Source organism: Pogoniulus pusillus, chromosome 32, assembly GCF_015220805.1.
Source record: "Pogoniulus pusillus isolate bPogPus1 chromosome 32, bPogPus1.pri, whole genome shotgun sequence".
Lineage (NCBI taxonomy): Eukaryota > Metazoa > Chordata > Aves > Piciformes > Lybiidae > Pogoniulus > Pogoniulus pusillus.
This window is the reverse complement of record NC_087295.1, coordinates 2,835,113-2,851,279: the sequence shown is the minus strand read 5'-3', so window position 1 is coordinate 2,851,279 and position 16,167 is coordinate 2,835,113. Positions and strand designations below refer to the sequence as shown.

Genomic DNA, 16,167 nt, shown 5'->3' with positions numbered 1-16,167 from the left:
GATTGGTTAGCCTGGAGAAGAGGAGGCTCAGGGGTGACCTTATTGCTGTCTACAACTACCTGAGGGGTGGTTGTGGCCAGGGGGAGGTTGCTCTCTTCTCTCAGGTGGCCAGCACCAGAACGAGAGGACACAGCCTCAGGCTGTGCCAGGGGAGATTTAGGCTGGAGGTGAGGAGAAAGTTCTTCACTGAGAGAGTCATTGGACACTGGAATGGGCTGCCCGAGGAGGTGGTGGAGTCGCCGTCCCTGGAGCTGTTCAAGGCAGGATTGGATGTGGCACTTGGTGCCATGGTCTGGCCTTGAGCTCTGTGGTAAAGGGTTGGACTTGATGATCTGTGAGGTCTCTTCCAACCCTGATGATACTGGGATACTGTGATATTGTAAACAGCTGCTTGTATATTGTGCTGCTGTAAAATAAATACCTTCATTTATATTCCTGGAGTCCCTTCTGAGTTAGCTGGGGCAAATACAAAGTGTGGGGGGCAGGTAAGAGCCCAAACCATCACACTCCCCTGGGCAAGGAGCAGAAACTGGCAGCAATCAGACTGAGAGCTACCAGAGGAGCTCAGGAAGCTCAGCTCAGGCAGGGGACGAGGCCACAGGCAGCAGGGACACCACCTGCCCAGGCACATTCCTGTTCACCCTGCAAACCCAGGGGCAGCTTTTTATAGCCCCCGTGTCAGCAAAGAGTGTCCCTGCTGAAGCTCGTGGAAATAGAAGTGCAGCCTGGGGTTGGGTTGGAAGGGACCTTTAAAGGTCATCCCATCCAACCTCCCCACCCTGCAGCCAGCAGGGACTTCTTCAGCTGGATCAGATTGCTCTGAGAAGCCCCTCCAACCTGACCTGGGATGTCTGCAGGGATGGGAAGTGTTTGTATAATTCCAGAACAACTTCCTGGGTCAGAGAGGTTGGTCCTGATTTGCTCCCCAAGCAGCAATGGCAATTACAGGTTCTGGGGGGTGTGTGTTTATTTCTTTCAAGGGCCCACGGGGGCAGCAGCAACACTGCCATGTGGTCCCTTCTTGCCATCTTGTGACATTCTCACCAGGCTGGCTGTGAATTTCAGACCAGGGGGATGGCTTCTCCACTGTCACTCGAGCTGCAGCAGGGTTGGAGGTGGGACACAACCACGGGGTTGGACCAGATGACCTTCGGAGGTCCCTTCCAACCCAGACCGTTTTGGTGCTTCTATGTGGAGGAGGTGTCTGAGCTCAGAGCAGAGTGCTCAGGACTGTGCCCACCTGTGCTACCAAACCTCCAGGGATGGAGCTTCCTGGGCATCTGCACAGTCACCCAAAGAAGGGCAACAAAGCTTGTCTGGCTCATGCTGAGGGAACTGAAATCACTTACCTGGGGAAAAGGAGGCTGAGCAGAGACCTCCTTGCTCTCTGTAGTTGCCTGAAAGGAGGTTGTAGTGAGGTGGAAGTTGGGTCTCTTTTCCCAAGTGCCAGGACATGAGGAGACAGCCTCAGGTTGTGCCAGAGGAGTGCATTTAGGTTGGGTATCAGGAAGAATTTCTCCACTCAAAGTGTTGTCAAGTCCAGGAACAGGTTGCCCAGGGCAGTGGTGGAGCCACCATCCCTGGAGTGGTTTAACAGATGCAGATGTGGTGCTGAGGGATGCAGTTTAGCAGTGACTTGGCAGTGCTGGGTCAGCAGTTGGAGTTGATCCTGAAGGTCTTTTCCAACCTAAATGATTCCATTCCTCAGTGCTGTAAGCTCTGTCACCTTCTCAAGGCAGCAGGAACAGTGCTTTTGTTCCAGCATCAGCAGGTGGTTAGCTCTGGGTGTAGGGGAGGAATCCCATCCACAGCCTCTGAAGAAGAGCTCTGCCCCCTTCACCAGGATGCAGGACACATTCCTAAAGGTGAACTTTTGTTAGGAGCCAAGGAAGCTGCCAAGAGCAACAGCTGAGTAGCTCCTGGGAGAAGTAACCATGTGGCAAGAGGAAGGCAGGGGCGGGCAAAGCCACAACAGAGCAGAGCTTCAGGGATGCTCCATTCCCAGAGGTGCTGCTGCAGGCAACTCATTTCAGAAGGAGAACTTGGCACTGGGGCAGGCTGCTGTGGTGCCTGACCCCAGACCCAGAGGGCACAAGAGGCTCAGCAGAGCATGGCATGGAGCAGGCAGAGTTTGTGGAGAAGGCAACAACTGCCTCTGATGAACCTTCAAGAGAGTAAGGCCAGGAAAGGGAGATGTTGGAAGCAGAGAAACATAAACCAGAGTGAGAGGCTTGTGAATATCAGGTTAAGCTGGCAGGAGAGCCAAGAACTGCACACAAGCCTTGAGGGAAAAGCAGATCCTGAGCTTGGGCACCTAACACAGCCTGCCCTCGGTACCCAGAGTGAAGCTGCCCAAAGAAGGTGAATCCATAATGTGCCTCCTTGCTCCAAAGCACGGAATGGTGACCCAGCCCAGGGCGATCTCTTTCTACTGGAACCTCTTACCAGCATTTTTCTTTTAAGCCATTTATATTTAAATCAGACTCTTGACTCAGGTTTCTCGACCCACTCAAGACAAAAGCAATCCACACACCATTAAGAACCTCCCTGTCTGTGCTTACTCTGGGGCCTATGAGGGGGAACTGCAGCTTGCCTGGCTCCCTGGGCTGCCAAACTGGGCAATGGTTTTGGTGTTGCTTGAGCAGGCTGCTCACAAGGAGCACTCCAGTGAGACCTGCGCTCAGGAGATCCAACAAGTGGCCTGTTGAGGAGTCAGAACCGGGAACTGACTGCCACAGGGAGAAGCTGCAGTGAAAACTGAAAGGACTTCACCACCATTCCATCAAAATCTGGGATTCTGTGCTGGAAGAAGTGACCAGTAACACTCAGGTACCTGGGATGCTGAAGCTGAATCGTGGTCAGCTGGATCAGCAAGGAGCAGCCTGACACAGGAATGCATTTTACATCAGAAGAGCCCCCTAAGCTTGCAGCTTTTACTCCCTTTTTCATACCTAAAATCCATCTGAGTATGAGAAGATCAGATTTTGCAGTTGTTTGCTTGCAAGGAAGAGCTACATCCACTTCCTGACATCCGGGGCTCTGCTGAAGAGAGGCAGTTAGAAATGAGTTACATGAAGGCTTTTACCTAAGGCTCTCCAAACACCTTCATTTCCTGGGGAAGCCAGCGACAGAAATGGCCTGGAGCACAGCCCTGTGAGGGGAGGCTGAGGGAGCTGGGGGTGTGCAGCCTGCAGCAGAGGAGGCTCAGGGCAGAGCTCATTGCTGGCTACAACTACCTGAAGGGAGGCTGTAGCCAGGTGGGGTTGGGCTCTGCTGCCAGGCAGCCAGCAACAGAACAAGGGGACACAGCCTCAAGTTGTGCCAGGGGAGGTCTAGGCTGGATGTGAGGAGGAATTTATTAGAACTGCCACAATGACTGAACAAAACAATTCCCCTGCCCCTTGCCAGTGAGCCCAGGAGGCTGCAGAGGTGCTGTTACACAAGAACCTCAGCTAAAAGCTGGCAGCAGCACAGCGTGTGTGGGCACCTGGTGCCCTCTCCTGGGCAAGCCACAGCCTGCTTCTGCCAACCACTAAAACTGGATTTATCCACGGAACGGCAGAACTGTTGGGGCTGGATCAGAGCTCTGAGATCATCCAGTCCAGCCTATGACCTAACAGCAGCACATCGACCAGACCATGGCGCTAAGAGCCACAGCCAAGCTTGCCTTAAACACCTCCAGGCATGGTGACTCCATCACCTCCCTGGGCAGTCCATTCCTGTGTCCAATTCCTCTTTCTGTGAGGAAGTGCTTCCTATCATCCAACCTAACCCTTCCCTGGCACAGCTTCACACCATGCCCTCTTGTCTTGTCACAAGTTGCTTGGGAGCAGAGCCTGACCCTCACCTTATTACAACTTCCCTTCAGGTAGCTGTAGAGTGTGGCAAGGTTCCCCCTGAGCCTCCTCTTCTGCAGGCTGCACACCCCCAGCTCCCTCAGCCTCTCCTCATAGGCCTTGTGTTCCAGGCCTCTCAGCAGGTCAGGCAGAAGAGAAGAAGTTAAACCACTTGCCAGGGACATCCTGCTAAAGAGACACAGCTCAGGCAGAAGAGAAGAAATTAAACCACTTGCCAGAGACATCCTGCTAAAGAGACACAGCTCAGGCAGAAGAGAAGGTGATAAACCATTTACCAAAGACATCCTACCAAAGAGACCCATCTCAGGCAGAAGAGAAGAAGTTAAACCATTTGCCAGGGACATCCTGCTAAAGAGACACAGCTCAGGCAGAAGAAGTTAAACCACTTGCCAGGGACATCCTGCTAGAGACACAGCTCAGGCAGAAGAGAAGATGATAAACCACTTGCCAGGGACATCCTGCTAGAGACACAGCTCAAGCAGAACAGAAGATGATAAACCACTTGCCAGGGACATCCTGCTAAAGAAACACAGCTCAGGCAGAAGATGATAAACCATTTACCAAAGACATCCTACCAAAGAGACACAGCTCGGGCAGAAGAGGTTTAACCACTTGCCAGAGACATCCTACCAAAGAGACCCAGCTCAGGCAGAAGAAGTTAAACCACTTGGCAGAGACATCCTACCAAAGAGACCCAGCTCAGGCAGAAGAGAAGAACTTAAACCACTTGCCAGAGACATCCTGCTAGAGACACAGCTCAGGCAGAAGAGAAGAACTTAAACCACTTGCCAGAGACATCCTGCTAAAGAAACACAGGTTAGGCAGAAGATGATAAGACATCCTACCAAAGAGACCCAGCTCAGGCAGAAGAGAAGAAGTTAAACCACTTGCCAGAGACACCCTGCTAAAGACACCCAGCTCAGGCAGAAGAAGTTTAACCACCTGCCAGAGCCATCCTGGGGCTGTCCATGTCCTTGCAAAGGTCTGACCCAGCAGAGCTTCTTCCATCACAACATTGTTTATTATGTGACTTTGTACAATACAAACAAACCAAAAGAACTCATAGTACAGAGATGCAGTATCTGAATACAGCTCAAACGCCAAAGGCTGATGTTGTTTTGTTGTGGTTTTCCTTCCCATGTTTCCATTTCTAGTCAAGTAAACCAAACAAAAGCAAAAAGACTGCACACAGGTAGAAACAGGTTGGTAATTAACTCCACAATTATTGTGGGGTTGGGGTTTTTTTTTGCCTAGAAACGACCTATAAATGCATTTGTTTATATATATATATACTTTTTTTTTTCCCTTCCTGCTACTTACCCTAAAATGTAAAAAGGGGAAGTTTAAAAGGCCAAAAAGAAAAGGTTTTACTCACTGGGTTGCTACCATAGGAAAGAAGCTCTATTCTATTTAGGAGGGTCAATATATCGGGGAGGGGGAGGAGGTGGGAGGGGAAAAAGCTAAATTAAATGTTATTACAAAAAAAAAACCAACAACAAAAAACAGAACCAAACCGAAGAGAAAACAAAGCAGTAATGAGATCCTCCTGGCTACAGAAGTTACTAAATGAGAGTAGCACAGAAAGAACCAAAAAACCCTCACCCCCCCCTCCCTCCCAAAACCATAAAAGGGTTGTTATAAAAAGCTTAGGTGCACTGGGTTGGTTTTTTTGGGTTGGTTCTTTCTGCATTTCTTTTCATTTCTGTTTCTTTTCTTTTGATTTGTTTTTTCTCTATTTGTATTTTTTTTCTATTTATTTTTTTGATTTCTTTGTTGATTTCTTTTTTTTTCCTCTTTCTTTTTTCTTTCTTTTTGTATTTCTTTTTTCTCTTCCTTTTTGTATTTCTTTTTTTTTTCCTATTTCTTGATTTCTTTTCTGATTTCTTTCTTCTATTTCATTTTTTTTTTCCTATTTATTTTTTTGGGTGTTTTTTCCCTCTTTCTTTTTGTGTTTCTTTTTTTCCTGTTTCTTTTTTGATTCATTTTTTTCTTTCTTTCTGTGTTTTTTTTTATCTCTTTTTTGATTTCTTTTCTGATTTCTTTTTTCTCTTTTTCCTCTTTCTTTTGTACTTCTTTTTTCCCTTTCTTTTTGTATTTCTTTTTTTCCTATTTCTTTTTTGATTTATTTTCTGATTTCTTTTTTCTATTCATTTTTTTCCTATTTATTTTCTGATTTCTTCTCTTTCTTTCTGTATTTTTTTTCTGTTTATTTTTTTCTGATTTCTTTTTTCTACTTCTTTTTGTATTTCTTTTCCCCTATTTCTTCTTTGTTTTCTATTTCTTTTTTTAATTTCTTTTTTCCCTATTTCTTCTTTGATTTCTATTTATTTTTTCCCTATTTCTTTTTTATTTCTTCTTTTAATTTCTTTTTTCCCTATTTCTTCTTTGATTTCTATTTCTTTTTGTATTTCTTTTTTCCCTAATTCTTTTTTCTCTTTCTTTTTTTCCATTTCTTTTTCTCTTTCTTTTTTTCCATTTCTTTTTCTTTCTTTTTTTTCATTTTTTTTTGTATTTCTTTTTTCCCTAATTCTTTTTTCTCTTTCTTTTTTTCCATTTCTTTTTCTCTTTCTTTTTTTTTCATTTCTTTTTGTATTTCTTTTTTCCATCTCTTTTTGTATTCCTTTTTTCCATCTTTTTGTATTTCTTTTTTCCATTTCTTTTTTTATTTCTTTTTTTCTCTTTTTGTATTTCTTTTTTCTCTTTCTTTTTCTCTTTCTTTTTCTTTTTCTCTTTCTTTTTTTTTTCCTATTTCTTTTCATTTTCTTTTTTTTTTTACCATCTCTTTTTTCTTTTCTATTTTTTTTTCTCCCATGTGTACTTTTAAACAATGGAAATGTCACAAACCCCCAAAATATAACAACCCCCCCCTTCAAAAATAAACCAAGCCCCAAAGAATAAGGTCAACTGTGTTAGACTAAATTACATTATTGTATATGCTTGCACTGAATGGAATTCTTGGATTATAATAATTATAACAATAATAATAATAATAATATAGAGAAGCATTGGTTGCATCATATTATGGCAATTTATCCTCACTAGAAAACCCATCAGGAGTCCTTTTTCCTTTGTGTGTCTGTGTTTTTTCAAACCAAACCACCAGAACATGATTGTACAACAGTAAAATGTTTGCTTTCTGCATTAAAATGACAAAGTTCTCCTAAAAAAAACAAACCAAAACAGTAATAACAAACCAAAAGGAAAAGGTACTCAGAGCTGTTATTTTTACCCAAGTACACAACACCCTATAGACAATTCAAGGCATCTCATTCTCCATGGACCCAAAACAAAAACCCTCCAAAGAAACAAAAAGAAGGAGGAAATGAAATAACTTTGTCATGCTGTTAAATCCATTTACTATGGAAACAACTGGTGCAAAATTGGTCAAAACAAAACAAAAGGGATCTGACAAACACTGAGGCCCAGGTTGGCATATTGGCAACTAATACAGAACTGGTGGTTAAAATGATGCATTTAAAATATCTTCCCTTTCTTCTTGTTCTTTTCCAAGGTTCTAAAATGAGAGGGAAAAGGAAAAAGAGAGAGAGAGGTAAAAACAAAAGGAGTTTTAATAAGGCATCTCTGGCCTCATTGAAAAAGATCAAATCACTAAGGTACACTGAAGGGATGTGTGTGGGCACAGCACTGTGAGAAGCTGAGCAATGCATTCACAGAATGGCTCAGGTTGGAAGGGAGCTCAGAGCTCATCTGCTCCAACCTCCCCACCATGGGCAGCGACACCTCTCAACTAGACTCAGCTGCTCAAGGCATCACCCAACCTGGCCTTGAAACACCCACAAGGAGGAGGCAGCCACAACCTCCCTGGGCAGCCTATTCCAGAGTTTCACCACCCTCCTGCTAAAGAACTTCTTCCTAAGATCCAGTCTAAACCTACTCTCCCTCAGCTTCAAACCATTCCAACATTTACTGTCAACTTGCCCCTTCAGGCCAAGGGCATCCTGGGGTGGATGAGTAGGTTGAGAGAGGTTTTCCTCCACCTCTACTCTCCCCCACATGATGGAGTCCAACATAACAGAACATCCAGGGAGATGAGGCTGGAGGCTGATCTGCTGGAGAGCAGCTCTGGGGAAAAGGACCAAGGAATTCTGGTGGACAACAGAGTGACCATGAGCCAGGAATGTGCTCTTCTGGCCAAGGCCAAGGGCATCCTGGAGTAGATGAGGAGATCGAGAGAGGCTCTCTTCCACCTCTACTCTCCCCTGACGAGGCTGCATCTGGAATACTGTGTCCACTTCTGGATGCTGCAGTTCAAGAAGGATCTCAGGGAACTGCTTGGTAGAGTCCAGCACAGAGCCACAAAGCTGCTGCAGGCAGTGGAACATCTTCCTGCTGAGGACAGGCTGAGGGAACTGGGGCTTGGAGCAGAGGAGCCTGAGGGCTGCCCCCATTCGTGTTGCTAAAGATGTGCAGGGCAGTGTCAGGAGGACAGAGCCAGGCTCTGCTCAGGGATGGCCAACGACAGGACAAGGGGCACTGGGGGCAAGCTGGAGCAGAGGAGGTTCCACATGAACATAAGGGAAAACTTTTTCATTACATGGGTGCCAGAGCCCTGGAACAGGCTGCCCAGAGAGGCTGTGGACTCCCCTTCTCTGGAGATCTTGAAAGCCCACCTGGATGCATTCACAGGCTCACAGATGTCAGAGGCTGGAAGGGACCCAAAGAGATCATCGAGTCCTACCTCCCTGCCAGAGCAGAACCACACCACCTAGCTCAGGTCACACAGGAACACATCCAGACAGGCCTTCAAAGGCTCCAGAGAAGGAGACTCCACAACCTCTCTGGGAAGCCTGTGCCAGGCAAGAAGCTCCCCCTTGTGTTGAGGTAGAACCTCCTGTGCTGTAGCTTCCATCCATTGCGCCTTGTCCTATCCCAGGGAGCAGTGAGCAGAGCCTGTCCCCCTACCCCGACCCCCAGCCCTCAGATGTTTATAAACATTGATTCAATCCCCTCTCAGCCTTCTCTTCTGCAGACTAAGCAGCCCCAGGTCCCTCAGCCTCTCCTCATCAGGCAGTGCTCCAGTCCCCTCATCACCCTTGTAGCCCTCAGCTGGACCCTCTCCAGCAGATCCTGTGTGACCTGCTCTAGGTGATCCTACCCTGGCAGGAGAGTTGGGCTGAATGATCTTTTGAGCTCCCTTCCCGATCCTAACATGCTGTGACTCTGTGATTAACTGCAGGAGAACACTTGAGCTCACCTGGAAGTGTTCTGTTGTTCCAAGATACGTTGCTGAGCCTCCCAGTTTGCCTTCTCATCCTCGAACTGGCGACGCTTTTCCTCCAGCTCTTTGTGCTGCGCCTCCAAGTTCTTCTTCATCTGCTCGTGGCGTCGCTGCAGCTGCAGAGAGACAGTCAGGAATGGAGTCAGGAAGTGCAAAAAGAGCAGCACCTTTGGGAGCTGCAATGCATGAGAACACAGCAGTGTGCATTTTCTCTCCAGAGAAAGGAACTCTTGGTCCCAGCACTCTAAGGTTAGAGGAACAAAACAAAGGGTATTGATTCCAGGGCTGCGTTTTAGAGTTAACAGGAAAGACTCCAAATGCTGCTCAGGTCACAAACAGAAGCTTCTAAGCAGCTACAGGTGGCAAACTAAAGGAAATTTGAGAATACTTTGATTTTTTTTTTTTATATAAATCATGAAGTATTGTGGTGGTATCAGCCAGGCACCAATCAGCAGCATCCTAGACTTGGGAGTGGCAAAAAAAGGTCCCCACGAATTTATTACATCCTCCAGCCAGCAGGACAAGGGAGGTTCTTCTGCCCCTGTGCTCAGCACTGCTCAGGCCACACCCTGAGTGCTGTGTCCAGTTCTGGGCTCCTCCATTGCAGAGAGATGTTGAGGTGCTGGAAGGTGTCCACAGGAGGGCGACAAAGCTGGGGAGGGGCCTGGAGCAGAGCCCTGTGAGGAGAGGCTGAGGGAGCTGGGGGGGTGCAGCCTGCAGCAGAGGAGGCTCAGGGCAGAGCTCATTGCTGCCTGCAGCTGCCTGAAGGGAGGCTGTAGCCAGGTGGGGTTGGGCTCTGCAGCCAGGCACCCAGCAACAGAACAAGGGGACAGAGTCTCAAGTTGTGCCAGGGCAGGTCTAGGCTGGATGTGAGGAGGAAGTTGTTGTCAGAGAGAGTGATTGACATTGGAATGGGCTGCCCAGGGAGGTGGTGGAGTGGCTGTGCCTGGAGGTGTTGAAGCCAAGCCTGGCTGGGGCACTTAGTGCCATGGTCTGGTTACTTGGCCAGGGCTGGGTGCAAGATTGGCCTGGCTGAGCTTGGAGGTCTCTTCCAGCCTGCTTGGTTCTCTGGTTCATTAAGCATCTATTTGGGAAAACACTACTGCTAGGTGGATTGATTCATTTACTAATTACATGATTTAAGTACTAAATCATGGAAGTCCCTTGTCAGAACAGCCTAAGGAGCCTCTCCTGCCAGCTGCTGGGGCAAGGGTGACCCTCAGTCATGGAAACAGAGACACTACTGCTTTGTTTATCCATGGAACAAGGAGAGTGTGGAGGCCAGAAGTAGAAATAGGGTTCAAGAAGATCAGACACAAAGCCTGAGGAAGGATAAATGCAGTAACTCATCAAACACAGTTCTCCACCTCAAGCATCCAGCTTCCCAATGCTCAGGTGACTGCCTGGGGTACCTTAGCCTTTCTGTCCTTAGCTATCTGCTTCTCCAAGAGAAATAAAAGAGAGAGTGATGTATTCTTTTGCTTGGATGAAGGAAGCTTTGGCTCCTGACAGTGCCTGGGCTGCCAAGGATTTCAGCTACCCTTCCAAGTTCCCTCACTTTCCCTCCAGTTTGGAGCCAAACACTTCCTTTAAGGCTCAGTTTTGAACTTCTTTGTTAGGCTTCTTGTGAGAAGCTGCCTCCTCCAAACGTTAAAACTGATTTTCTGCTTACATGGGATTTTGTAACAGGCTCTTAAAAAGATCACTTCAAGAGCTGCTCAAAACCCATTAAAAAACCTCCAGATGACAGAAACTGGAGCTAAATATCTTTCAACTTTATGTTCCAACACCACCAGAGCACTGACAACCCTGAATCTTGGTCTGGCAGTTCTCACTTCCATCACAGCACATTAGGGGTTGGAAGGGACCCACAGAAATCACTGAGCCCAACCCCCCTGCCATGGGGCAGGGGCACCTTACTCTAGATCAGGCTGGCCAGAGCCTCATCCAACCTGGCCTTAAACACCTCCAGGGCTGAGGCAGGACCATATAATCTAGCTCAGGTCATAGAATCATAAAATCAGTCAGGGTTGGAAGGGACTACAATAATCATCTACTTCCAACCCTCCTGCCATGGGTAGGTCACAGAGGAACACATGAAGTTCCTGAAATGGTTCTTTAACATGCCAAGCAAATTATTCCATAGCTTATGGAAATCATGAAAGCCTCCACAAGTTGGGTGTGGCTTTTTTTTAAAGCACTTGGAAGGAAAAGAGGCATAAAATAGTCCAAAGAGGAGGGAGCAAAAGAGGAGTATCTGAGCACACTCTGACTGGGAGGGTAAAAAGAGAGTCAGTGTAAAATGGAAGGGCAAGAGGCATAAAATAGTCCAGAGAGGAGGGAGCAAGAGGAGTATCTGAGCACACTCTGACTGGGAGGGTGAAAAGAGAGTCAGTGTAAAATGGAAGGGCAAGAGGCATAAAATAGTCCAGAGAGGAGGGAGCAAAAGAGGAGCATCTGAGCACACTCTGACTGGGAGGGTGAAAAGAGAGTCAGTGTAAAATGGAAGGGCAAGAGGCATAAAATAGTCCAGAGAGGAGGGAGCAAGAGGAGTATCTGAGCACACTCTGACTGGGAGAGTGAAAAGAGAGTCAGTGTAAAATGGAAGGGCAAGAGGCATAAAATAGTCCAGAGAGGAGGGAGCAAGAGGAGTATCTGAGCACACTCTGACTGGGAGGGTGAAAAGAGAGTCAGTGCAAAATGGAAGGGCAAGAGGCATAAAATAGTCCAAAGAGGAGGGAGCAAAAGAGGAGTATCTGAACATACTGTGATGGTGAAAAGAGAGTAAGTGTAAGATGGAAGGGCAAGAGGCATAAAATATTCCAGAGAGGAGGGAGCAAAAGAGGAGCATCTGAGCACACTGTGACTGGGAGGGTGAAAAGAGAGTCAATGTAAACTTGAAGTCTGGGCTTAAAGTGTTTCAGCATAGACACAAAGGTTAAGAAAGAACAACTGGGATGTCTTTAAACATAAAATCTTAACAATTCACAGAGGTTATGCTGCAAAGCCTTGGCAAAAAGAGCCTAATCCATGAGTGTCTTGAGGCTTGAAGGCACTTTGGTTACCTCAGCTTCGGAGTCCTTCAGTTTCTGCACCTTCTCTTTGACTTTCATCTCAAACACCTGCTCCATTTCCATCTCCATTTTCTTCATTTTGGCTACGTGCTCCCTTCTCTCTTCCTCCATTTGTGCCAGTGGGCTCCTGCCATAAATCCAGAGGAAGAAAAGTTAGCCAGTAAGAACTGGTTTCACCTCTCTGCTACATTAGGGCATCTGCAAAAAACAAACCAAACAAAACCCCCCCAACCACAAACCCTCCTCCCCAAACAAGACAAAAATGCTGAAGCATTAAGACAAATAACATCACTGTGGCTTCAATTCAATTAGCATCATCATATTGATTGTTTGGCTAAGCTTTCCCCCAAAACAGACATTTCATAGAATGGTTTAGGTTGGAAGGGACCTCAAAGCTCAGCCAGTTCCAACCCCCTGCCACAGGCAGGGACACCTCCCACTAGAACAGGTTGCTCCTACTATAGCTTTTCCCCCCCCCCCCCCCCCCCCAATTGATTTAGGTTAAGCAGAAAACTCCTAACTTCCTATTTTAAGCAGGACCTGATGATGGGCAGAGAGGAAATCAAAGCTACAGCAACAACAGCAACAAGAATCAGCATCTTCCAAGTGACCTTCAAGCATCTTTCTCATTCAAATATGTAGAATTTGGGGGAAAAAATAATGGAGATGATAAAATATCCTGAGTGCTGCAGACAAAAATCCTCATTGCCTCCCTAGGTCATAGAATCAGTCAGGGTTGGAAGGGACCACAAGGATCAGCCAGTTCCAACCCCCCTGCCATGGCCAGGGACACCCTACCCTAGAGCAGGCTGCACACAGCCTCAGCCAGCCTGGCCTTAAACACCTCCAGCCATGGGTCCTCAACCACCTCCCTGGGCAACCCATTCCAGCCTCTCACCACTCTCATGCTCAACAACTTCCTCCTCACATTCAGGGTGAACCTACCCACCTGCAGCTTTGCTCCATTCCCCCCAGTCCTGCCACTCTCTGAGAGCCTCAAAAGTCCCTCCCCAGCTTTTTTGTAAGCCCCCTTCAGATACTGAAAGGCCACAAGAAGGTGTTTAAAGTGAGGCCAAGATCAAGTTAAGATGAGAAGTGTGGGGAACATCATAGTGGCAATTGTGAAGAGACAGCAACTGTGCATGGGGGAAAAAAGAGGTTCAGGCAACTGGAGGAAGAGAAGATAAATCAGTTAGATTTGCCTTCAGAGAGCTCTAAATAAAGGTGCTCTATAAAAATCAGTTTTCTATCTACTTTCCTGGATGCCAATGAACTTTGGCTGCAGCCTTAAGCCTGCTGGTCCACGGCAGAGGTTTTAAATAGCAAAGTCCCCCACTAAGCAGCCAATTAACCAGCAGTGATTGCTGCACTGCACTCTGGTTAAGGCTCTGCTGCTGCTGCTCAACAAAGAGCAATCAAAACCCCATCACTGGGCTCTTGTTTCACTTTGGAGTACAGACATGGCTTAAAAAGAGAAAGTTTTAATTAGCATGCTGGTGAAAATGAAGGAGAGCTGAATGTCTTTGGAGCTGCTGTCATCAGTCAGCAGAGGGTTGTGTATGCATGCACAAAGTCTCTCAGAGCAGCAAGCTGCCAGAGGTAGCAAACCTGAGCCCTATCAAAAATGGTAGCTCTTTTGCTTACAGTCTTTTAAAAAGGGCATCAGAAAACTTCTGATTCAAATCAGACAGCAAAAAAAAACCCCAAAGAAACAATCTAAAGGGAGAAAAGAATTTCCTGCATTTCAGTGAGGAGTGAAGCATAATTAGCAGTGTCTCTTCTGTGTCAGGATTTGCCCCTCATGCTTAAAGGAATGGAGGTTAAGTGACTATCAGAGGCTTCTTCTATCCTTCCTGCTTGCCCATTTTCACCAGCTAAGCAGGCAGTGTAATCAATGCCACATAAACTCCAGGCCATAGCAGCTTTGTTCCTCAAGCATTCAAAAGGTGCTGACTGGTGGGGGAGGATGAGGAAGGAAAGAAACAGCATTTCCATTTGCCCCAAACTCAAGACAACTGAACTGAATCTGAACTGAGAGCTGCAAGGCTTGGATGGGGTGAGTGAAATGCTGTATGACATATGGAAGTGACACTGATCCTCAGCCTACTTTTTAGGAATTCAAAAGCCCAACTTGTGTCAGGGGAGAAAAAAAAACTGCTTCTAAAAAATGGTGCAGTCCAACACCACCCAAAAATGAGAGGAAAATGACAGAAGAGGGCAGCAGCAGCACTTTGAGAAGCTGATCAGCTGTCAAAACAAGACTATTTTCTTGTTACCTTTCAGAAGTGTGAAGTTCTCAAAGGTATTTGAGATGCAGATCTGAGTGCTGAGCACTACAATCATCAGAGGATGGCTCAGGAGGGAAGGGACCTCAGAGATCATCTACTTCAACCTCCCCAACGTGGACAGGGACACCTTTCAACTAGACTTAGCTGCTCAAGACCTCATCCAACCTGGCTTGCAACACTCCCAGGGAGGAGGCAGCCACAACCTCCTGGGGCAGCCTGAGCCAGAGTCTCACCACCCTCCTACTGAAGAACTTCTTCCTACGCATCAGCCTAACCCTGCTCTGCTGAAGAACTTCCTAAGCTTCAGCCTAACCCTGCTCTGCTGAAGAACTTCCTAAGCTTCAGCCTAACCCTGCTCTGCTGAAGAACTTCCTAAGCTTCAGCCTAACCCTGCTCTGCTGAAGAACTTCCTAAGCTTCAGCCTAACCCTGCTCTGCTAAAGAACTTCTTCCTAAGCTTCAGCCTAACCCTGCTCTGCTAAAGAACTTCTTCCTAAGCTTCAGCCTAACCCTGCTCTGCCTCAGCCTCAAACCATTCCCTCTTGCCCCTGAAGAATCACTGCTGTTTTCTACAGCCCTGAAAGGGGAGCTGAAGCATCCTTCTATTGACAACCCAATAACCTAATGGGGATGTCAGGGGAGCTGTATTTGGCAAGTGGTAACCAATCAATTTGCAGAGAAAACCTGATTAAGAGGGGAGCATTTACAGTTGAGAGCTTTACAACACAGGCCACAACTGATTTTGTTAGGTCTTGAGGATGTGACGTGGGGAAAAGCACATCAGGGTCTAATTGAGGTTAAAAAGTACACAAGGGACTTGAACAGCAAGAAAGAAGAGAGCTGAAGGAAAACCACCACACCACTAAATAAAAGAGATAAAAGAGTTGCCTGAGCAGGATGGAAGTTTACAGCAGCCCTCTGCACAACACAGGAATTATCCTAAGTGTGTGCAAAGCGAAACCTCTGCGAGCCAGCAGGAAGAAAAAATCATGGACAGAAGAACTGATCCATTCCCCACTTCAATAAAGAGTTGGGAATTGACAGGGCAGGGGGGGAAAGTCCTCTGATTCTTTGTAAGCATCTACAAGAAGACTGGAAATTCCTCTAATCATTTCTGAGCAACTATAGGAAAGGTTGGAAATGCCTCTAATTAGCATCTATAGGAAAGATGGGAAAATCCTCTAATTAGCATCTATTGGGAGAGTGGGAATTCCTCAGATCCTTTATTAGCATCTATAGGAAAGATGGGAAATTCCTCTAATTAGCATCTATTGGGAGATTGGGAATTCCTCAGATCCTTTATTAGCATCTCTAGGAAAGATGGGAAAATCCTCTAATTAGCATCTATTGGGAGATGGGAAATTCCTCTAATTGGCATCTATAGGGAGATTGGAAATGCCTCTAATTAGCATCTATAGGAAGACTGGAAGTTCCTCTAATTAGCATCTATTGGGAGATTGGGAATTCCTCAGATCTTTTATTAGCATCTATAGGAAAGATGGGAAATTCCTCTAATTGGCATCTATAGGGAGATTGGAAATTCCTCTCATTAGCATCTACAGGAAGATTGGAATTTCCTCTACTTAGCATCTATAGGGAGATTGGAAATTCCTCTCATTAGCATCTACAGGAAGATTGGAATTTCCTCTACTTAGCATCTATAGGGAGATTGGAAATTCCTCTACTTAGCATCTACAGGAAGACTGGAAA

The 16,167-nt window shown here is 46.5% G+C and overlaps 1 protein-coding gene across 2 annotated transcripts in view; it reads right to left on the bottom strand.

Moving 5' to 3' along the window:
* Window positions 1-4,856: 4,856 nt before the first annotated feature.
* SEPTIN7 (septin 7) overlaps window positions 4,857-16,167 on the bottom strand; it is a 57,399-nt gene continuing 46,088 nt past the window's right edge. For both annotated transcript variants that reach the window (XM_064169905.1, XM_064169906.1), the window contains 3 exons: window positions 12,162-12,297; window positions 9,073-9,212; window positions 4,857-7,371 (listed from right to left, as the gene is read on the bottom strand). In XM_064169905.1, coding sequence (XP_064025975.1) covers window positions 7,332-7,371; window positions 9,073-9,212; window positions 12,162-12,297 — 316 coding nt within the window. In that variant the 3' untranslated portion in view covers window positions 4,857-7,331. The remainder of the gene's footprint in view (window positions 7,372-9,072; window positions 9,213-12,161; window positions 12,298-16,167) is intronic.